Source organism: Kwoniella dendrophila, chromosome 7 (assembly GCF_036810415.1).
Source record: "Kwoniella dendrophila CBS 6074 chromosome 7, complete sequence".
Lineage (NCBI taxonomy): Eukaryota > Fungi > Basidiomycota > Tremellomycetes > Tremellales > Cryptococcaceae > Kwoniella > Kwoniella dendrophila.
This window is the reverse complement of record NC_089482.1, coordinates 12,056-34,861: the sequence shown is the minus strand read 5'-3', so window position 1 is coordinate 34,861 and position 22,806 is coordinate 12,056. Positions and strand designations below refer to the sequence as shown.

At 41.4% G+C, this 22,806-nt stretch overlaps 9 protein-coding genes across 9 annotated transcripts; 3 read left to right on the top strand and 6 right to left on the bottom strand.

The window, feature by feature from the left end:
* Positions 1-1,312: 1,312 nt before the first annotated feature.
* Positions 1,313-2,382, top strand: L201_005251 (uncharacterized protein; the record flags this gene model as incomplete). Its single annotated transcript, XM_066220984.1, has 4 exons — positions 1,313-1,410; positions 1,562-1,712; positions 1,800-1,934; positions 2,002-2,382. 4 exons carry the CDS (start codon positions 1,313-1,315, stop codon positions 2,380-2,382), a joined length of 765 nt encoding a protein of 254 aa, XP_066077081.1.
* Positions 2,383-2,594: 212 nt separating this feature from the next.
* Positions 2,595-4,100, bottom strand: L201_005250 (uncharacterized protein; the record flags this gene model as incomplete). The annotated part of the gene is made up of 5 exons (XM_066220983.1): positions 2,595-2,685; positions 2,761-3,130; positions 3,240-3,615; positions 3,691-3,995; positions 4,070-4,100. 5 exons carry the CDS (start codon positions 4,098-4,100, stop codon positions 2,595-2,597), a joined length of 1,173 nt encoding a protein of 390 aa, XP_066077080.1.
* A 623-nt stretch (positions 4,101-4,723) lies between these two features.
* L201_005249 (uncharacterized protein) lies at positions 4,724-7,932 on the top strand (the record flags this gene model as incomplete). The annotated part of the gene is made up of 10 exons (XM_066220982.1): positions 4,724-4,903; positions 4,969-5,087; positions 5,182-5,673; positions 5,743-5,843; positions 5,912-6,144; positions 6,218-6,327; positions 6,398-6,487; positions 6,560-6,786; positions 6,843-7,117; positions 7,189-7,932. 10 exons carry the CDS (start codon positions 4,724-4,726, stop codon positions 7,930-7,932), a joined length of 2,571 nt encoding a protein of 856 aa, XP_066077079.1.
* A 429-nt stretch (positions 7,933-8,361) lies between these two features.
* On the bottom strand, positions 8,362-10,269 carry L201_005248 (uncharacterized protein; the record flags this gene model as incomplete). The annotated part of the gene is made up of 5 exons (XM_066220981.1): positions 8,362-8,742; positions 8,803-8,964; positions 9,039-9,380; positions 9,458-10,044; positions 10,113-10,269. The coding sequence occupies 5 exons, from the start codon at positions 10,267-10,269 to the stop codon at positions 8,362-8,364; spliced, it is 1,629 nt and encodes a 542-aa protein (XP_066077078.1).
* A 1,122-nt stretch (positions 10,270-11,391) lies between these two features.
* On the top strand, positions 11,392-13,425 carry L201_005247 (uncharacterized protein; the record flags this gene model as incomplete). The annotated part of the gene is made up of 7 exons (XM_066220980.1): positions 11,392-11,631; positions 11,694-11,755; positions 11,829-12,266; positions 12,337-12,607; positions 12,719-12,859; positions 12,923-12,983; positions 13,043-13,425. The coding sequence occupies 7 exons, from the start codon at positions 11,392-11,394 to the stop codon at positions 13,423-13,425; spliced, it is 1,596 nt and encodes a 531-aa protein (XP_066077077.1).
* Positions 13,426-13,572: 147 nt separating this feature from the next.
* On the bottom strand, positions 13,573-15,946 carry L201_005246 (uncharacterized protein; the record flags this gene model as incomplete). The annotated part of the gene is made up of 6 exons (XM_066220979.1): positions 13,573-13,675; positions 13,846-13,859; positions 13,949-15,034; positions 15,102-15,293; positions 15,372-15,425; positions 15,512-15,946. The coding sequence occupies 6 exons, from the start codon at positions 15,944-15,946 to the stop codon at positions 13,573-13,575; spliced, it is 1,884 nt and encodes a 627-aa protein (XP_066077076.1).
* Positions 15,947-17,196: 1,250 nt separating this feature from the next.
* Positions 17,197-17,929, bottom strand: L201_005245 (uncharacterized protein; the record flags this gene model as incomplete). Its single annotated transcript, XM_066220978.1, has 3 exons — positions 17,197-17,374; positions 17,557-17,686; positions 17,779-17,929. 3 exons carry the CDS (start codon positions 17,927-17,929, stop codon positions 17,197-17,199), a joined length of 459 nt encoding a protein of 152 aa, XP_066077075.1.
* Positions 17,930-18,600: 671 nt separating this feature from the next.
* On the bottom strand, positions 18,601-19,702 carry L201_005244 (uncharacterized protein; the record flags this gene model as incomplete). Its single annotated transcript, XM_066220977.1, has 4 exons — positions 18,601-18,802; positions 18,852-18,981; positions 19,040-19,372; positions 19,423-19,702. The coding sequence occupies 4 exons, from the start codon at positions 19,700-19,702 to the stop codon at positions 18,601-18,603; spliced, it is 945 nt and encodes a 314-aa protein (XP_066077074.1).
* Positions 19,703-20,111: 409 nt separating this feature from the next.
* On the bottom strand, positions 20,112-22,016 carry L201_005243 (uncharacterized protein; the record flags this gene model as incomplete). Its single annotated transcript, XM_066220976.1, has 7 exons — positions 20,112-20,357; positions 20,419-20,559; positions 20,625-20,888; positions 20,944-21,528; positions 21,585-21,693; positions 21,750-21,776; positions 21,835-22,016. 7 exons carry the CDS (start codon positions 22,014-22,016, stop codon positions 20,112-20,114), a joined length of 1,554 nt encoding a protein of 517 aa, XP_066077073.1.
* Positions 22,017-22,806: the final 790 nt, after the last annotated feature.

Below are 22,806 nucleotides of genomic sequence, written 5' to 3'. Positions count from 1 at the left end.
CCCCCTTTGATAGTATTGGAATTTGTCTGTACCAAATCAGCATCACTAACATGCCAACTGATTTCAGCTTGATGTCACTATCCTTTAACGTTATCAATTATCATCAGGTAAACGATCAGAATGTTCGGCGCTGTTCAGATGAAGTAGTCTCTTTCTGGAAGAATCTGCTGATCTTGCAGATCCCGAAAGAAGTGGAACCCAGTATTAACTGATACTTACGTGAGTCGCTTCAAGTGTCATGGTATGACATATCTCGTTCGCAGCTAGTATATAAGCAGATTCAATCCGGATCCAGCGAATTGAGTATTGTACCTTTTGGTCAGTTTGCGTATGTAGCTGCTTGTACATATCGTGACATCAAGTCGATAAAATAGGGTTCAGGACGTGAATGGTCGCATAATCACTTCTACAACTATCACAATGATAGGCGTTTCAGTACACTGTAGTCTCAGTGCATCTCTGAGATAGAAGGTTTGAAGCTGCTTTGTTTTGACAACCTAGTAAGAGTGAATGTACCCTTGCAATCACTGTTTAGATCCAAACGATACAGCCAAAAAATCTTCTTCATCTATTGTAAATGCTTCGACTCGCAGGTGATCAGTTACACCAGCTCAAACCGCTTCCACAGGCATAATTTGTGTGTTTTCATGATTCTGGCAATTTTTATATCTTGGTCGATGATAACTTTGGATGTAACTCACCGAGATTGACATCTGTAATGCTCTCTGACTGAATGAAGCTTTCAATCAATTTGACAAGAAGGAGGGACAATTTGACTGATATATATATATTCTTGCACACCAGTAGTATCTTCAACTAATAGCAAACAATCCAAAACTGCCAACGTCGCCATCCGGTATAAACTTGCCTGCTTACAACGTGCTGATATCCTTCGACAAGGTTATACCGGATTCCTGTAGAGTACCAAAATCATCGTTAATCCGATCCTGTTTCCCATGGATTAGATCACCTCTATCATTGCCGCTCTTGAGCCCATCTGTAATGACAACTAGAGGACTTGATGCAGCAAAAAGAGGTCTACTTTTCTCGGTCGTTGGAATGATGATTTACAGAACAACCACTTCGGTCATGTCCGATAGAACCAATTGATGACACCCAGGCATTGTAGATCACTCGTAATCACATCATCGATAAAATAACCAAGTGGGACTCGTTTTTTTTTTAGCTGCACTGTCAGTAACCCTCTTGAAACGTCAAATTTACAGCTTTCACCTCAATAATAATGTAGATCAAGGTGATAGTAGCTCGTCGATCTCGGAATATATACACCTACATTCTGTTATAATCGATCATGGCTAAATACACCTTATATCAGTTAGTGGGAGACGCTTCAAACCCTGATGGTCGAGTTATTTCACCTCATGTCTGGAAGACAAAACTTGACTTAGCGTAGGTGATTTCCTCCAGACCTCATATCTACATATACAAGAGCTACTTAGAACACGTGTGAGAATTGGAAGTCATGCTCTTACCACAGCTAATCATGACTCGACGGGTGAATGAGGAAGATCACTGATACTTCGCTTTGCGCTCTCACCAGTTTCTTCAAACAAGAAGTGACCAATTCATCCAAAACATTCCCTCAAATCAGAGGTGAATTAGCCGAATTGACTAAGAATCAATCAGTCACTGTACCAACGATTGAGGTTGATGGTGAATTTATTACTGATTCTTGGGAAATCGCTGAATATGTAAGTTTGGGGTTTCATCTCTCTCTCTTTCAACTGAGAAATCGATCAACTGACCATTTTGCTTTCTCCCCTTTGATTGATATTTAGCTCGAAGAACAACATGGTACACCTGAAAAATCATTATTTGGCGGATCAAAAGAAGGGAAAGAGTTTGCTAAATTCATTGAAATTTGGAGTAATACTACTCTTGCGAATGAGTTAAGACCTTTAGTTGGTGCTTCGGTAAGTTTTGAAATTTCCTTCTAGATCCTCGAAGATGGTACTGATCGCTTTCATACTTATCATATAGATAACCAAACATTTCGATTCGGAATCAAAAACATATTTCATAAAATCCAAATTTGGTGGAGATATTCGAAAACATTCTGAATTAATTGACAAGTTTGAAATCAAGGAAGAATTAGAAAAACAATTATCTGCCGCTAGAAATAGATTAAATGTTATAAATGATTTATTGAAATATAAAAAGGAAAATAAAGAGCAGTTGTATTTATTAGGTGGTAATCAACCAAGTCATGCTGATTTCTTGTTGTTTGGTTGGTATACTTCTTCAACTTTACATCCTGCAGTGGAAAAGGGTGTATGGAGACATGAAGATATACCTTTGGTAGGAGAATGGTTAGATTTGATCTTGGATAGTGGGTTGGTAGATAAAGCACATTTGAGTTGATCCAAAAGAAGGAAGATCGGTCATATTATAGGATAGAAGCGGATCAGTAGCTGCTGAAATGAGTAGATAGTCAGATGGTGAGAGTTCACACGGCAATCGGTCATAGTAAAACAATTTAACGCAAATGCATTTATACCTTATCTACAATCTAAAATGAATGAATACAACTTGTGAAACAACCTTATCCAGATTTTTAATAATCATTCGAGTATTTACAACTTAGCTTGGTTGCTTTTATCGCTTTTAAGATATCCAACAGCTAAATCAGACACTTTTTCGGCTAAACCCAAAGAGTTCTGGAAACTGTAAAGGATAGAGATATGTCACCGGTATCAGCTTGTACGATCTACACATTGAAAAGAGAAAGCGGAAACTTACCCAGCACCTCCAACACCATAAGCATGAACGACAGCTACTTTTCTTCCTAATGAATTTTTGATAGAACCTGGAGCTATATGCGTTGAATTACCATTTTGACCGATCTGTCTTTCTTCCAATTCCATTCTTGCTCCACCTTCTCTTGCAGGTCTTAACCCAACGTTATGAGCTACGACTTCAATATCTTTCCATGATTTACCATCTGGCCCAGCTAACATAGGACATAGATTATAACAATCTTTCAAGATTCTCTCGGCCTCAACTAGATCTGCATTTGTAGCCCAATCTCCTACTCGATAATGTCCTCCTAGGACTACGTGTCCTTCAGGTCCAGGTCGTGGTATCATGTATGCTGCTTGTGGTGGTGCTTCTATTCGAAATTGCAGCGAATTAGTATGGTAAATCTCGGTTGTGACCTTCTTCGAAAGAATGATGGAAGGGATCGATATCGATTGACAGGTCACACTGTGTGAACTTACTCTGTGTCTCATCTTCGCCATCTTTATTAGCGAAGAAACCTTCTACATGGAAGATACATTCTTTAACCCATGGAGCTTTAACTAAAACAGTTTGACCTCTTGCTGGATATACTTTATCATCTTCTACACCAATCAAAGCTTTTGAACCTAAACCAGTAGCATTAATAACTAAATTAACTTTACCAATTGAATTCATGTTATATGCTTCGTCGATTGATGATAATCGATATCGTATAACAGGTATTCCGAGCGATCTAGCTTTTTCACCTAGATATTTCGTGTAATTTGGTGCATGTAAAATCCATGTTTTGAAATAGTTGCAGTATTTCTTGTTACCTGGAAGTGGATTTTGGGAAGACCCAGTGAGATCTTTGTACTATTTGAACAATCAGGGAGATAAATCAGTACAGCACAATTTCACTACATATGTAAAGACAAACAGTTAACTCACATCCGTAACTATATCTTTATACCATAATTCCTCATCTAGACCTTTTGGTCTATCATAAACATTCCAGCAAGGTACTTTCAAGCATAAATCAGGTCTTTCTTTCGCAATTTTTTCCAATTTCTTGTATGTTATTCTATCCCAATCTGAAGCTGGATCAGATAAACCATTTGCGAAAGAAAACCAATTACATCCTGCCCAGGGACTAGCGAATCCAAAGCTATCAGAATCTTCGGCCAAATCTCTGGCTACTACAGCTACTTTGATACCTCTGGATTGAACTTCAAGTGCAATCGAAAGACCAACAACTGTCGGACAGTGCTGGAGATCAGTCGAGATGAACCTTCACCATAACAAGCAAGATGTCACCTCGTCCACTTACCACCTGATCCAAGTACTACAGCGTCATACATGTTGTGAGGGTTGATGAGAATAACAGAGGGTGATGGTGGTAAAGGTTTGTTGTGAAAAAGGATCACGACTGCTACACTCTAATCTCTCTGTCTATGTATATATACAACTTGGATCAACGACTCGAAAGAAACCAATCGAGTCAAGGTAGCGTTATTTGGATGTTGTTGTTATCTTACTACCACTACGAGTACTGTATATCATTATCATTTACCGAGATGAATATGAAAGATACGGCGACTTATAGTACGGTATTGCCGATCTCATATTCGATCTCATAAGCTTATATAACCAGGCACAGTGGCAAAGTGACGTGGACTTGACTCTACTTGATGATAAGCACTAAAGGGTTAAATAGATAAAGTGGGGTAAGATGGGGTATGGTGATGTAGAGTTACGTAAACTCGCTTGTACAGTATAGCATTTAACCGATATCCGATATGTGAACTGTGATAATAGGGTACAGTGAGTATAGTGAGTATAGTATGTATAGGGTCTACACACTGTAGCTCCCTTTTCATACATCTATTAACCCTTTTAGGATTATCTCAACATCGGTCTCTTACCTTCCCAACTTGAGATTATCTTCTCCTCGTATACACTCAGCTACAAAGCCCCATAAGCAATGCAGCATACACAGTATACCGATATCAGTTCAATCAAGAGACCGTATCATGAAACCGATCTAAATCAACCTGAACCTGATGATCAACAGGAACAAGATGAAGATAATGATAATCCAAAGAAAAGATTGGGTAAAGTAGATAGAGGTAGAGAAGCTTGTAATGAATGTAGAAGGCACAAGGTGAATTGTTTTCTAGTTTAATTAGCCGGTATGTTATAAACTAAATTGGCATACGATGCCTATAGATAAGATGTCACCCTCATCCCGACGATCCTCAGCATCTATTCCCTTGTTCGAGATGTGAGCGAATGAATCTTGGTTGCGAATTCTCCAAACATAACAGAGGTAGGAAGAGAAAAAGACCGTAAGTCGTATATCTCCTACGCGTTTGATCGATAATTATCACGCAACTATAAAATGCTTATATTTCACTAACTACACAACCGTCCAACATCTAGATTACCTTTACTTGCTGGTGTGACTATACCACAGGATCAACCACAACCACATGCTGGACCCTCTTCAACCAATGCACAAAGCAATACTATCAATGACAGAAGCCGTAAACAACACGATAATACACCACCTCAGACATTCGGTGATCCCAGATTCCCATTCATTTCAAACGATCCTGAACCTAGGTCCCAGGCTCATCACCATTCAAACAGCACGACCAACGAAGATGATTATAGGCAGCCGAAACAGATGTCCCTCCGCCATATGGTCGGAGAAGAAAGCTCGGACGACGCATCCAGCGAAGAAGGTGACCGATCTAAACAAGCGTTCAACAGGTCAGCGCATGTTGGAGGTATTTCTAGTGGTAACGTTGGAGATGCAAACAAGAAAAGCTCGAATAAAGGTAAGGCTCCTACAAGAGGTCCTGAACTGGTAGATGATCCTATTAGAGCTGGGTTTGTTGATGAGACGGAGGCAAGAGCGTTATTCCATTTGTAAGTCAAATATAACGATCTTCAAACTTTCGTGTCTAGCTAATACTACTACTACCTCCCCTTTTGAAGGTTCATGACACATCACAATGGTTACCTGCCTATGATGGATGCAACCATACATACGCACGATTATGTCAGAGAACGCTCTTCATTTCTTTACACAGCGATCTGTAAGTTCCTACAAGCCGACCCCCACAGCCCTACTGAGCCGGAACTGAGATGTTTTGATAAATCATAGTGTGTGTCACCTCGCGATACCTCTCGTCTCTATCTACACATACAACCGATGGACAGAACATCTCACCTGAATCAGCCCAATCAGTCCATCAACAGATATTGGTACTCGCAAGGGATCTGATGACATGGGCTTTTGCTGAAGCTATCATCAGTATCGACGTTCTTAGAGCTATGGTGATATTGACTATGTTCAAAGAACCAAATGACGATAAAGCAGGATATCATCTCAATCGAGTATGTATAATGAATCATTCATCTGTGTGCAAAACGCCTAAACTTTTAGTCGGTTGACCATCCTGTTTTTCAGGCGATACTTTTAGGCAAAGAGTTGAATTTGGGCAGAATACCATCTGCCGTGGAGATGAACCGTTTAAACGAGGATGAGCATAGATCTTTGAGAATGAAACAACGAGTGTGGTGAGTATGATCACACCACGCACCTTGCAGGTCATCACCGACGGTTGATTATGCTCTTGTCGCTCTGCAGGTTATGTTTGTTCATTGCCAATTCGATTTTCAACATGCAATTTCAGCAACCCATGTTAATCCCACCGTCGGATCCGCTAGTAGCTACAGCGTAAGTTCTTGCGTTTTCTCATGTGCTATGCATGTCAACAAACCAAATCTGACCAATGTCCATTCTGAACAGGCATCATTGGCTAAAGCGAGCAAGACCCGATACCCTGCTTCGAGACACGGGATTAGTATCTTCAGTTGAACTGCGCGCTAAATTCCTCAAATATCGAGACCTTTTGACTGGCAGCATACCGAACGAGCCAGCATACGGCAGTGCACTCTCGCTGAGTATGTTGACCAGAACAATGAACCAGGACTGGGACGTCAGTTGTGAGGCTTGGATCAGAGATATCATCGATGGTGAGTTGATGTATCCTTTGAGGGAACTGCGTTAGCTGATTCGATGATTTGTAAAGTCGGCGGAACCTCGAGCCATATTAACAAGCCGAGAGTATGGACATCCGCATTGCGCCTGAACTTGAATCTCCTTATTGTTAATCAAATCCTACGACTTCCTCCTCAAGACCAACTTGATATCGGCTCGCCATCATCTATTCCAGCTTTCAATCATTGTCTGAATGCTGCCACCACGGTCCTTCTCAGATTGGAGACTTTAGATCGGACTCAGCTGACATTCGCATCTGATACCTTTTTACACTTCGCCTTGTATGCTGCGACTTTGTTATCTACTGTGAGTTAGTTTTCTGCTCGTAGTCCTTCGAAGACCAGAGTATTAGCTTATATCGACTGATTACTAAATAGCTTTGCCGAGGTCAGCATCCGTACAAGTTCGAAACACCTGAAATTGAACATTGCCGTAAACTCATCACTAAAGTAGCCGATGCGCTAGATACTGCATCAGCTTACCCGTCAGACTCCCCTACGTTGCATGCTTGGTATTTAAGACGATTGGTTCAACTGCTTCCAGCACCGCCAACACACACACCAGTCCAAATCGGCCCACCGCTATCTGTTTCATCATCTGATATACCTCTACCTTCTCCTCATACTGCAATGTCGACAAATCCGCCGATTGATCCAATGTTACAGAATGTTCCCACGAGTATGCCTGTAGATCCCGCTTTAACAACTGTTATTGGTAATGAGTTGGACTTTTTCTTGGGCGATTTCCCCTGGATTGGTTTGGGATTAGATGCGACTATATCGAATACTAATGGCCAGTCGATTGGTTCACAGCAAAATCAAGATCATCAATGGAGTTCTGGTGATTTCATAGGAATGTTCGGCAATCACAACAGTAACCCCGATAATAATCACTCAGCTCATTTTGGTAATCACCTTCCAAGCTCAAATAATTACCCCAATCATCTACCTAACTCGGTCCCTCCATATGGATCTCACGGTTTGGCAAGTTCGGGTCAATTACCTCCTAACATGTCTTATGGTGGCGGTGGAAACAACCATAATCAGATGAGCATGGGTATGAACATAGGTATGGGTATGAATAGCGGAATGGGAGGAATGAATTTTGGTCATGTCGTATAGTTCTCCCACAACATTCTTTCTTGCGCTTCAACCATATTCACACTTGCATCTTGTTGTATAACCATGTATTGTGTTACGTGTGTACAGTTGCATGTGTTTTTAGACATATGATGTTCTCTGCGACAACAATTCGGTCCACTCCATATATAACAAGCTCATGGCAAACACCGAAATTATCGTCATTACATCGCTGATCGTCAGGTCGCTCTAGGAGTGTGTCAACGAAAGACAGGAAAATGTAAGATTCTTATATCTGGTCATTGGTTTGCTGATCGAGAAAGCATGTCGAGCTATTGTATCAGAGCAAGGAGCAGACTGTGATTGTTTTTTTACATATATTGATATTCATGTGTTCATACAAAATCCATCGGCAAATACAATTTCCAATTTCCGTTACTAGCGAATCTATAATCTATTAATTTGGTTTAATCAAGCTCTAAATACTTTTTCAGCCTCTCTCAATAATGGCCATCTCCAATCACTTGACCAATGTGTATTACCATTTTTATCCAACACTAACATCTCTTCGTCTGGTCTTTGTTTGAATTCTGATCCATTGTTATTTATTGCTTTAGATGTTTCGGACCAGAAAACTTCATTGAATTTTAAAGCTGATAAAGTTTCTTTAGGAGTCATTACACTCAAACGTAATTGGTGAACAGCTAAATCTGTACCGTGAGATGCTTTACCATTCGTACCGTAAAATTCAGGTACAGATTCAATAGCATATCGTATGACTGGGAAATCATATTTCGCTAAATCACCAGCTAACATACGTACTGGTAGATGTACTTGACCATCGGCTAAAATCTGTTTATAGGAGGTTATTAGCCTAATCGCAGGATTCTTGAGAATAGTATGTAGACTTACTCTACCTAATAATAAATTCAATTCTGAAGGAGATGCATCATCAGGTACATGACTATACGAATCTAAGAACTGTTGACTTTGCTCATAAGGATAATACCGTGCGATGTTTGGTACAAGGTCTGCTTTTGTTTTACAAGCATGTACACCTGCGTAGAAGAAGTCCTGATAGATTGGATAATCGTCAGAAACGATCACTACTGATTGCAAGTAATGATATTCAAGTGGGTTGTACTCACCTCGTCTCGAACATCACCAACCAAGATACATTTCACACCAGCTTCTTTCAAACCTTTAGCCAAACCACCGTTATGCTGGTACTCTACTTGATCAGATCTGACCCAACCATCATCACCGACTACACCTCTAAAAGTACATAATTCACCCATATTCTGTACAGCTTTGACTAGTTTTTCCGTTGAAATGTGTTTAGTGTCCCTCAACTTTTCTAGTATATTTGGTGTTGTAGGTGATTCACCAAGGGCTTCGCATAAGGCTGCAAATTGGATATCTCGAGTGGCTGGGGTGACTGGATCTGCTAAGATAGCATTTGATTGTAAATGGGCGGTGACAAAAGGAGCCTAGAGATATGAACAGGTGTTATTAGTCTACGTATAGATACTCAAGATCAGGATTTGGTAGGATTGCAAGAACCTACCTGTGCCGGAGCCAATCTAGCAGCTTGATGTATCAATTGATGCACAACATGACCACCACCACTTAAACCACTTAGATGGATTTGATTTGGATCACCACCGAAAGATTCGATATTCTGTTTTACCCATTCTAAACCTAACCAACAATCTTTAAATCCAAAGTTACCTGAAATCTTTTCAGGATTTTCACATCCTAAAAAACCTAAAACTGATACTCTATGACCTAATAAGACTCTAATTTCATTATAATGTTCTGCAGGGAAAAACTGTTGATTATAATGTTGACCTGACGTTGAGCCATATTGTAAAAAACCACCATGTATGAATACTTTTACAGGTAATAAAGGTGAACCGTCTAGCTGGGGGGATAATTGATAATCTGATGGAATATAGATATCGGCGAAAAATGGATTCTCAGTTGGTGATCCTAAACCTAATCTATCCCTCATTGAATTCGTTTGACTATATGTTCTTTCAGGTTGAGCACAGTATTTCGAATCATGAATAAACGGTTCAGAGGGATATCTATAATCCGCTGGAAGAGGTTGAGGATCAGTCCATCGTGGTACATCAATACCATAAGGAACGTCTATAGTGATAAGTCAGCATGACTGTAATGATTCCACTTGTGCCAGACGATCTTTAGTGCTAACTCACTCAAAAACACTTGACACCCATTCTTAGTTCTACCACCTGTTATCTGACCGAATCTTGTTTCCATTGTGATACGCTCAGATGAGGGCAAAGCCAGTTGATCACCTGTCATATCATTTGGTGATATATCGGTTGATGGTGGTTGTTCTGCTGAAGGCATGTTGTTTGCTCAATTATCAAAAGTTTCACTATACACAGGCTTTGTTTGAGGAAGAGCTGAATGAAAACAGGTGAGCTGATGTTATATCAGTACGTCCAAAGTGATTATCGCAGTATACACTTACATATTCAATGAGTGTCTTGGATGCTATACTATCAATTCACCCACTATTCTACCAATGAATTTGGCTACTCCGAGTTAGCCAGATATCAACGAGCTATTTCGCATATGACCGATCTACTTCTATCCCCCAGATTGCAACGAAAGACCGATAGATATCCGTGTTTGTGAGCCGGGTTCATCTTGCTGGACATGATGCAATTGAGAGCTGTCCAGTCAAATGGGCTCATCGTGCTGACACCAATCCGACGCTAAGTGGGGTGATGTGAGAAAGAGACCGACTCTTTCCTTGCGATCTCGGCATTCTTGTTGTGATTAGCTATCTTTAGACGATGAATGAAGTGGGTATCGTTATCTGCAGGTTGCATAAAATCAGGACAAATATATGAAGGATGGTGTTGTTTACCGAATCATTGACCGATCGAGTAAAGAGGATGATGATCCCTGATAAGGGCAGGAAAGGGTGACACCAGTCGAATTGGATGAAAACGAATGAATGTAAAGTCCGTTAATTCAGTTTTGAACCAGTTAGTCTGTATCAAAACGATCATGTTTTTGTGCTTCTCGCCCGTGTTGCCCCACCATATCGAATTGCCAAAGTAACGTAAACTATTCGATTATTATTCCAATTTCAGTAACTTATAAGCCCTGAATAGATGAAAATCGCAAAGGGGAAAGGGGGAAAAGGGCAAAGAGAAGATGTGTAGATAACGACTCAACATACATCAAGGATCTTCATCTTCCTTGTCTACCACCACTTCAACCTTTGCATCACCATCAAATTCTCTCATCCGTTATTCTCAAGCATCAATCCCCTGCAAGGGTGAAGGTGGAGATAGCCTGGTCTTGACTAATGCGATATCCCGAAGATGATAGTAGTCATATACCATAGATAACGGATTTATCCATATTATATAACCTTGCTTCACCATCTTTTCCCCTGCTTGATTTATAATTCCTCCACCTATTCAAATTTATCGTTCCTCTCTATAGGTATCCAATATGTCACAAATGATAGAGGATAAATCACATATCATGACTTCCCATGAAGTCGCTTTACCCATTACAAACTTGGAGGATCAAGTACCGGGAGAAAAAGATCAAGGTCTTGAACGGGTAGAATCAGCTAGATCAAACGTCATGGATGAATTAGCCAAAGGTGAAAGCGTATCTTATGATGATATGCCTATCATCGAAGTCACTCCCGAAGAGAACAAGAGGGTATTGAGGAAGCTGGATCTAGTAGGTTCGCACAGATCGCATTCCACACTGTAATGAACGCTCATAGTCAATGTTACCTATAGCTTCTTTTACCCCTTACTATGACAGCTTATACACTACAGTACATCGATCGTAGTGCTATGAGGTGAGTTGTCAATGACCTTCATCGATGTATACGTCTTCGCTTATCACACGGTCACTGACTATTGTGTATATAGTTATGCAGCTGTATTCACCTTCAGAAAAGATCTTCACCTCACACCCAACGATTACTCATGGCTTGGTTCAGTCTTCTTCTTCGGTTATCTATTCTTCGAATTTCCTGGTTCCTTTTTACTTCAACGTCTACCTTTGAGCAAAACTATGGGAACCTCTATCTTGATTTGGGGTGGATTATTGATGTGTATGGCAGCACCAACTCATTTCGCTCCAGCTGCCGTAATTAGAACTTTACTCGGTTGTGCGGAAGCTTTAGTCACACCTGGTTTTGTGTTGCTTATCTCAAGATTCTACAAAAGAGAAGAACAACCATTACGTGTAGGATTGTGGTATTGCTGTAATGGTGTGGGAAGTTTTGCAGGTGCTTTAGTATCATACGGTATGGGTCATGTACACGTAGCAAACGTTCGACCATGGGCTTGGATCTTCATTGTCAAGTGAGTACATTCAGACTCCACGCATCACTTTCATGCAATCATCGTACTCACTCCTTTTCTTCTTCATCAGCGGTGGGATCACAGTCCTTTTCGCTATCATTTTCCTCTGGTTGTGTCCTGAGAACCCTCAAACTTGCCGATTCCTCACACCGCACGAGAAGCGAATAGCCTTGGAACGAGTCAGAGGAAATAAATCGTCTTTAGGAAATAAGGAAATCAAATGGTACCAAGTCAAAGAAGCTTTATGCCCTTGGATAGATCCTCAAGGTTGGACATACTTTATCATAGTTTTTACCGTCTCTGTCCCAAACGGTGGTATCGGTAATTTCCTACACTTGATTGTAAGTTTCATTTCTAGTACTCCAATTGTCCTACACCTCATTCACTTCGACTCACACCGCCTTTTGTTTTGTTGGATGTACACTACATGTGCTAATACGCTTCGGCAATAGCTTCAATCATATGGTTACACTGCTTTCCAAACAATTCTTATCGGTCTTCCCCAAGCTGCTATGCAAGTTATTTTCCCATTAAGTGGTGCTTATATCGCTAGGAAAGTTCCACAAGCTAGATTATACGTTCTTATGTCTTATGTAAGCGCTATACATATTTCGTAATATATCGCACAGCCAAGTTGACTATATTCTCCTATCAAGATGATTCCAAGTTTAATCGGTGTCATCATTCAGTATAAAACAAGGAAGAGTGGTGCTTTATGTAAGTTCCCTACCTTCCCGTATTGCATCGCAATCAGCTGACATTCGTGACATCCTTAGTATTCGGCTTTTACATACTTGGTTCATATGTCGCCTCCCTCGGTATCTGTTTTGCCGCTCCTGGAGCCAATGTTGCAGGATATACGAAAAGAGTTGTTGTCGGAGCTATGATCTTCATCGCGTACGCAACGGGAAATATAGTTGGACCACATTTCTTCATCTCAACCGAAGTTCCAGCTTATAAAAGTGGAATGTTTGCCTGTATAATTTGCTTCACCATAACTATACCAATGGCTTTCTTACTTAGATTGTACTATCTCAAGGAGAACCGACGAAGAGATAAATTGGCAGAGGAACGAGGTGAAGGGGCCTACGATGCCAACGCTGGTGACTTTAGTGATCAAACGGATATTGAAAACTTGAGTTTCAGATACGCTTTATAAGAAAAAGAATCAAACATATATTATCCAACTATGGACAAGAGATATTGTGTGTGTCAAAAAGGGAGAAAAGGAAATTTAAACAAAAATTGTGTAGTAATAACGTGTTGTTGAAATTATGGTTAATGGAACTGGTTTTTGTGTATATATCTACGTTATTACGTTATTTCGGTCCAATGCAGTTGTATATAATGGGCTACCAACTGGGTCTAAGAAATGCATACGATCTATCGAATCTTTTCTGGCAAGGGAACTAAGTGGAGGACGGTACAGATAAGCTACAAGTGCGTAGCACAAGCAGCAGAAACAGTAACATGTTTGATAACAAACCAATTATAATTGAGATTGGTGATCTAATTGTCCATTTGAAACAGCCTGTAACGGTTCGGGAGAAGTCGTTCATCGATGAAAGTTCACGCTTACTAATACCATAAAGCCTAAGAAACCAGAAAAAACATCAGCTCTTTTACGCACTTATCGTAACTCTCAGCCAGCCCTTCAAGCATGGCAAGCTCGAAATACGCACTTTGTTCCAGAAGACGACTTGGGCAGAATCCAATTCGTCACCAGTGAGGTTGAATCCAGTACCGTTGGTTTGGAATTCGACCACGTTGTCGTTTGATCCATACAATGGCCATTCCGAGATGTTTGTGATATTAGAGTCTGTAGCTGAAGCGTATGTATTTGGATCTCCAGAAATCACGAAGGAAGTTAACCATCTTTGCATTTGTTTGGCTACATCAACATTGGTACCAGAGAGACTCGAGGATCCGCCCCCAGCCCCTCCTCCTGCACCACCTGCAGCACCACCGGTGGAAGTGGAATTTGAAGATGATGTAGATGATGATCCTGAAGAAGAGGGTGGACCTCCAGAGCTTGACATCCCTGATGATGATGATGCTGACGTTGAAGAGTTACTTGCGCTTCCCATTGAAGATGACGAGCTGGCACTGGCAGACCCGGTGGATGCTGATGATGAAGTAGAAGCCGAATACCACCAATAAGATTGATCGGAACCGTGAGTTGCGGTACTCAAATAGTTGATATAGTTGTAAGTTTGATTACCAAAGGCATTCGTGAGGGGCAATAATTTTCCAGGAATATCGTAATGTTGTTTGGCAGCGGCGAATCGTAATCCGTAAGAGCTATAATCCGATGCTGGATACAACTCTTCGATTTGATCGATCGCCCAATCTGTTATAGAAGGGAAAATAACCTTGAATTCATTTCGGTACGATTCGTCGTCTGAAACGCCAGATTGTGCTTGGGAATTTGATTCATGCGCTGAATGACCTAATAAGACCTGAACATCCTGATGGAACTGACCAATCGATAATAAATATTCTGAGGTATCTGGTAAAACCACCCCATCCGCTCTAGGTTGCATTTGATAATTATATGTTGAGGTTATATTGTTACTTGCGGTCAACAGATCGTCAAATGATACATTCTTTAAACATGAGATAGTGTTTGAACCCCAAGTACAATTGACAGCCTCGGTGACGTTCTGTAAGTATTGTTCAGCTTGAGCATGACCAGCACCTGGAACCCATCCCGGTGAGTTGACTACTGCTCGTTTAAAAGTGGGTTTCCATTTATGTCCTCCGAAAGCCTATAGGACCAGTATGGAAACAAGTTCAGAAAATTGGGCTAAACCTAACGACATTGAGAATGCTTACAGTGATAGCGGCTACGACTTGTGAACCACCAGCAGAAAATCCCCAATTGGTGACTTCGTCTGGGTCTCCACCAAATTGAGAAATATAGGTATCTACCCATTCGAGAGCCTTTCTAGCGTCGTAAATAGCTACATTGGAAACACCTCCTGATCTTTGAAGGGTTGGACCATTGGCAACCCCGAAAATACCAAGCTAGTGATTTAATGCTTAGCTTATCGTTTTTTTGAATTAAAAATGCCTGTCAATGAAAAATGTTCTGAGCGGACTTACTCGATAGTTGTAAGATACGAAGATGAAGGAGTTGCTAGAAGCTTCAAATAAACCCTAAGAACGACATTGGCAAAATGTAAGTTTTCGAAACCTTCATATATGTGACCAACTTGGTCATGGACTATATGTATGTTACTTACCTCTGGAGTATTCTCTTCTTTACTTCCACCAGTCCAACCACCACCATAATTCCAGAACAGGACAGGTAACTTTTCGTTTCCGTCTAAAGCACTCGCGGGAACATAAACATCCAAGAAAAGACAGTCTTCTGCTTTCGAGCATCCACTCGTACCTTCCGAATCCCAAGTACCGTTATTGGTAGAGGTTTCTTGAACTGGATCTTGAGGAGCTGCCCATCTTAAATCACCAACAGGAGCAGCCGCATATCGAATATTTTTAAAAATATAGTAATCGCCAGAGGTGGTGTTAGATTTCTCATAAGCTTGTATAGTAGAGTAATTTAATGTCACTGTCGGCAAGGAATTATCTTCCCTAAGTGTTAAGTGAGATACACTGGCAGCAGTGGCGAAACTGCTAGCCAAGGCAGATAAGGAGACAAGGTGTCGAAGGAACATATCTGATAGTTGGTTTATTGAAAATAGAAGAAGCATAGCACCAACCGTAATCTATAGTCTTTATATACCTTCCAAGTTGAGACTAAGCAAGCTTGCGATAGGTGTCCCGCGACTACGCTGTGTAATGAGAGATGTAAGCGGTGACAAATCAGCTGCGCGATGAGAGACTAGCTTGAGGACGTTGAGTTGATCATGGACATATTACCTGTTTCGTCAGGTATATGATACTTCGGAAGCAATATCCAACAATCCAATGTTTGATAGTCTTACTGGAAAATTGTTTTTTATGTGTTTTATGTAAAGGAGATCTGGTAAACGTCGCAGCTTAGCTGTACATCAGAGCGGAATCAAAGGAAGCGAGCCAACAGCTACTGCGTACGGCAATGTCGCTGCACTGTACATCTCCGCCATTTGCTAGATCTACTTTCTCGCTTAACCAGTCGTATATCAATGGACATTTTCAGGACGCAAGACTAAAGAATGACTAGAAGATCATCATCAATGCCGTTACCGATATGTTTTCCTGCTGCGGCGGCGACTTACTGGTTGAAAATCGCCGCAAATCATATGAGAAAACGTGATACCGGGATCATACATCTAAATCATACTGCCAAGACCAAAACAGTCCTACCGCTGCGTAGCATTTATGCGATTTTATCTGAATAAAGACCGCCTGTTGATCCTCATTAAGCCTTCTAGGCGATAGGAAGTCTGCTCAGGCAATCATCTCCTTGAAATTTCACTTTCTTCTGCGCGTTTCGTTTACGCCGTTGGTGTATGAGTAAAGGGGAGCAATAGACTACTGAGTGATTAACATTTATGTAACAGCAGCAATTGGTATCTTCACAACGATCAGCATATTCAGGAGGAGAAAGTCAAAGGATGGACCATAAGTTCTGGAATCACCCAAACTGGATGTTTGGCGATTAGTGGGTGAACGAATTGGTTACATGACATCACCGAATATCCACCCAATAAACGTTTATTTCGCTATCAGCTCATGAAGCAGTGTGGGTCGATGTTCTACTGGCACATAGATCAACTATATAGTTGGAAACTTCATTATTGCCATGAAAGGGGCGTTGAGCATGTGGGAAAGCAGAATTACTATCGATACATGAGAAGAGGGGCTTACACCTGGTTGACATACAGATCCTTTCGTGTCTCGATACCTCGAAATCTTCTAATCAACAGAACCACGACGCGTACCCTCGATTTTCTAGTCTAAATCACCAGCCTACAGGTCTCATCTATAATTTGTAATTTTCTCTAGTCCACTCGACGATTTTCTTTAGATCCTCCCATTGTTTTTCTCTTAACGACGTATCGTCACTTTTGTTTTTGTGAACATCCTCACAGGAGTCAACAAAAGCTTTAGCGTCGTGGGAGGAAGGTATGAGAGGATGAGATCGGACGTTTGACCACCAGCTAAAGACGTGAATCAGAAGTCAGTCATTTTAATGATCACTAACGAGACAATAGCAAACCTGAGCGGTAAGAATGAATTGGACAGTGAGGTATGGAAGAAAGGGGGATAGGGTTTGAGTATAGAGAATGAAGCAAAGGGATGCGATATATTGATTGAGAAGAAGGACGAGATTATAACTTGCTATTTACTATTCCAGTAATCACCTTCCCTACGATGCAGTGTTGCATGCAGCATATTGGCCGTGGAGTCTCCTTCGTGATCTTGAGCTATCAAATGGCAATGATGGATGTCATCATTGGCTAGATGTATAGCTGGAAGGAAAAGAACATATTAGCTTATGATACGTGGTGAAGCCGCCTTGATAATTGCTCAAGCGTAACAGGTAGACTCTCGATTCACTCACCGGCAATCACATACTCATGTTCCTTCAAATCTGCTATTGTTTTCGTCAATTCTGGTGCATATACTTTTGTACCAGGTTCTAGAGGGGGGAGAGTTGATCGAGCAAAAATCTTTGAAACGACTTCATCCGTGGTCTTGGGTGAATTTGACATGGTTGTTGTAAGTGAGCGATGAGAGATTAATGAACTAGAGATTTGTCTAGGGAATTTGTAAATTGACTGACGACAGGCTATCAAGGACATGAAACGATATTGAATGTTACAAATGTAGTATGTAAAACATCAATATCACATTGAAGAATCGATGTGAATGTAAAATAGTTGTTCAATCGAAGGATATGGCCGATCTATTCTATTATGACGCGGGTTCAGGTTGATTTATATTGCCTTGCCAAATATCGGTATAACTGCTACAAATCACCAATCAAAGGTTATCCATTTCAGGAGAAATCTTCACTTGTCGAATGCACCTATAACTATATTTCTGTATCCGCGAGAGATGGAATATTCTGTACAATTGATAGCATGGAAAAATCTGCTTGTACAACTAGATGCAATAGAATGATATACAACGAAATTACAACTTTTCACCAGGTAACCCACCGATCACTATGAAACCAATGAACGAAGATGTGATGCACTCCCAACATTCTGCTTCTAGGGGAACAGTCAAGAATCTCACAAGATCGACTGAGAGAAACAACTGACTTCAAGGCGAATGCTGCCTTATCATCTGGGATACGGATTACCGCAAATACATTCCTTGGTCAGATAAAATCACATTGAGGATGCAATGAAATACCAGATGCTTACGATTGATTGATCTATAACTTATGTCGACCACCTGAATGATATTCCTCCTCCTCCACATAAGCAGCTAAAGAATACCAACCCATTTCTGAGCTACCCATTTCCCTCTTTGTCGATGCGATTTCTTCCGGTCCAGCTTCAACTATAGGATCACCTGGTCTACGAGCAGCATCTGCTAATAGTTGCGCTTGACAACACATCTCAAAATTGATTTGCCTACGATACGTTAGCAGTCGAATAGACAGATCAACCGTGTGTGACTTACCACCAGGCTGCCTCATCGATACTCAATCTCCCTAGAGCTACAATTCCGTGATTTTGCAATATGGCAATCTTCTTATCCTTTCCTACTGCTTGAGCTATTCTTTCTCCTTCTTTGTTATCAAAAACAGCTCCTGAAGAATGCAGATGAGTTTTAGTTCAATCTGCAATCTAATGGGAAGATACACTCACCTCCGAAAGAAACCAATACCTGCTCGTCATGATAAGCACACGCATCTTGACTAATCATATCTAAGGTACGACCAAGAGATGAGAACGCTTTTGTATGTGGACCATGGACGTGAACAACAGCTTCTATACCTTGTGGTCCTCGACCAAGAGATTTATATAGTTGAGAATGTATTGAACTTGCAGACGCGTCGGTAGGTGCTAAACCTTCAACCATCCGTCCATCTTCTACCGAGCATCTGACCAAGTCTGATTGTTTCATCAATGCAAACGATTTACCTTGGGGATTGACCCAGAATGTGTTGGGTTCTATCGGATCTCGTACACTGCAATGCCCTAAAGGTGGTGTTAGCTGAATAGCGGAAAGGTCAGATTAAACAACTAACCAGCGATACCTTCCGCAAGCTTGAATCGGTGTAATATCCTGAAAACCAGTGCTAAGTGTTCTTTCCGATACCTTCGTTCCTCTTCTAAAGATGAAAAAGTGGGAAGTACTACACGTGTTGGACCAGTTTGAACATCGTAAAAAGGGGATGAGGTCAAGTCAGACGTGATGGGAAACCCGGGAGTAGCGGGAGAGGGTTGAAGTGAGGAAGGTCTCAATCTCAAGGTACCATGGTTGTTGGTCGCGATAGATGTAGCTGTCTGTGTGCTCAAGGTGGTCATTGTCGGATAAGCAATCTTATACAACACACAAGAGAGCGAAAGTGGAGCAGGAATAATGAATGAGGAAGTAGTGAATATGTATGTATTTATATATCTAATTACTCGAGTCAAAACGTATAAACAAATCGAATACCCTAACTTAACAAACTGATAGTCGGCTAAATCTGTCTGTAATCGGCTAAACGAAGCGGGAATTTCACGCATCGATGTACCTGTACTACTACCACAATTATGATAGCATGGGATTGGCATAAAGTTACATTTCATCGCTGACCATTTTGGTACATCCTTATTTACATCTTACAGAATTCGAGAAGTCCCTTTGTACACATCTTTGTCTTCATAGTTTTCCTTGTTTTTTCAAGGAATAGTTACCAAACCACAGGTCCTGATCCTACAATCGTGGCTTTCACTTAACACTCATCGGCATGCCTTGCCATTCTCTGATAGATCTGCCCTTCCAGATGAAGATGAAACAAATTACAGCTCCAACTCCGGCGGCAAGCGCACCTTGAATGATATATTCTGATAAGAAACCATGCTCTTCACCCCAGTCGTAAACGAAGAATGCTATGGCAAAACCCCAGATGGACTTGAAGAAAACAAAAACAGCTTGTGTATCCATGGATCGAGAGATATAGCCTTCAAGCACGTACTAAGAGGTTTCATGAACATCAGCCATATACTGTAGCCACTAGGAAAGTAGCGAAACTTACTGTCTGTAATAAGCCAGTGGCGGCCGAGAGACAGAAGAAGAATAGTCCTCCTCCTATGAGATACGCAATCCAGTGGAGTTGTAGATGGACCACCAAACCTACGATAAGGCATCCGACAAACATAAACGGAAGAATCGGGATCTAGAGTGTTAAAATAACGATAAGCTTTGCTAAATAAATGCCCGGAAATGTTTGGAGACGCTCACCAGAGCCCATAAACGATGTTCTGGTTGTCGATGACCCTTTTTCTTCTCCATATAAGATACAACCTTATCCCCTACTATACCTCCAGACCACTTGCCTAATATCCCCCCAACACCGAAAGCTAAGAACGCCGCACCAAGAGGAATGACTTCGAAGTTGTAAGGCGGTTTCTCGAACTTTTGTGGCATGACTATAGTTATCCCGACAGACCAGGCAAAGATCGATCCATAGTAGATTGAGGGAATCACGATGGTCAAGTAGCGCGCCTGTAGATAACTTGTGAGCAATGATACCAAACTGGAATGAACAGAGGGCACTGACCATAAGGATAGGTGATAACGATATCGCAAGAAATTCTCCCGGTCTACTCCAAGGCATCCAAGCGGCACCAACGTGGCCACCTTGCAAGCCTGCTTGGTATTGAGCCTCCTCGACGTGTTCGGTTATACCCTTGCTATCATAATCTTTACCATCTGAAGAGCCTTGACGCCTTTCGGACTCTCCAAGGGCAACTGTGTCCTGTACAGGAGCATCCTCGTGTTGATTCCAAAGGGTCTCAGGGACGATAAAGAAGAAAGCAGCCAGTTGGACTGCGGCCAAACCTAGGATGAGCCAGAACAACACTCTCCAAGTTGTGTTTTCGATGATAGCTCCACAAAATATCGGTCCAATTGCTGGAGCGATGACGACAGCTACAGCAAACATCGACATCTTAGAACCACGAACCTCTTTGACGAAGATATCTCCTACAGTGGCTGGAGGTACTGTCTGAGAGAATGATGAAGTTATACCGGCGAATACTCTTGCTACAGCAAATACGACATATGATTTCGACAGAGCCATCCATATTACACATGGTATGAACAGCAAAGATCCAAGAAGGTATACGGGTCGTCTACCAATAGTCTGGCAACGCAGATTTTATCAGTACATTTTGAAGATAAATGAGACGAACAACTTACTTTGGATAATGGGTTCCAGAAAAGCGGTCCCACGGCTATACCCAAAAGATTATACCCAATCGTGTTTGGGATCTTGCCTGGAGAAACGCCAAAAGCTTTACCCAAAGTTCTGTAAAGATGGCACGTTAGAGACTTCTGTTAGAGCGGTGAAGCATAGACACTTACGGAAATGCCACTTGGATTATAGCGACACTAGATTATGCATGGTAATCAGCAATCGGTGTCCATACACTCGGATATACTGCCTCACCTGAAGTTGGCAAGAAAGCCACTATAACTAAGGGTCAATAGAATGAAAAACTTCCTCCATTTACTGAGAGCGTTGACAGGATGATTGGCTGGAAGATTAGGATCTTTCCCATCCCGGATAAGAGCTAGATGATGCTCGGAGTTCTCTTGAGCTTCAATGGGGGTATTTTGAGTTTGATTCATGGTGTGTCTTGAGGTTGAGGGGAAACTGAATGCATTTTGGGAAGGCTACTAACCTATTTAAGTATATCTTGTGATGCCCGAGACAGGAATGTGCTGATAACACGGCTGTGAATTAAGTGTATGCGGTGATCTCGATCAGGTGAATGACTTGTGTTCACCTCGTACACAAATGTAGCATTGCTGCAGCACCACTACTACTTATCCTTCTAGCAGAAGCTGGGAAGTTATGTGTGAATAGGGCTGACATTTTCCCCATGGCTTCCCCGCAGCTGTAGTTGCGTGATCATGGGACTCCAAAATCGCTCTGCGAAGGGTTCTAGTTCCCGCATATATCCGCTGGCGGCATTGCGGTGTCTTAACCTCCCCTTCTCATCTGATCATACGGCTCTTACGTAGTCGCCGGCGGATACAATCATTCTGCTGGATGCATTGCATAGTGAAGGAGTTGAATGGCAGACCCACTTGTCTGTTGCATCCCTATGGGCTGAACGTGGCATAGGCTGATGTTAGTGAATGACTAATATAGTCCGTGAACAGTCTGTAGGAAGAAGGTATTTAGCTTGTGATCAGCATAGCAGCTACCGCCATAGTTTAGTTTGTTTTTGCATGAGAAACATGGTGAATGAAAACGTTAAAGACAAGGATTAGTATTTAATTTTATCTTTCGAGTCTTATGTGATATATATATGAATATATATGTTTTTCCTCTCGTATGATTGAAGCTATATTCGCCGAAAATCGCTTCTCATTTTCTTGTTGGTGTTCACGAGTCATTTCGCTTGAGGGCGTG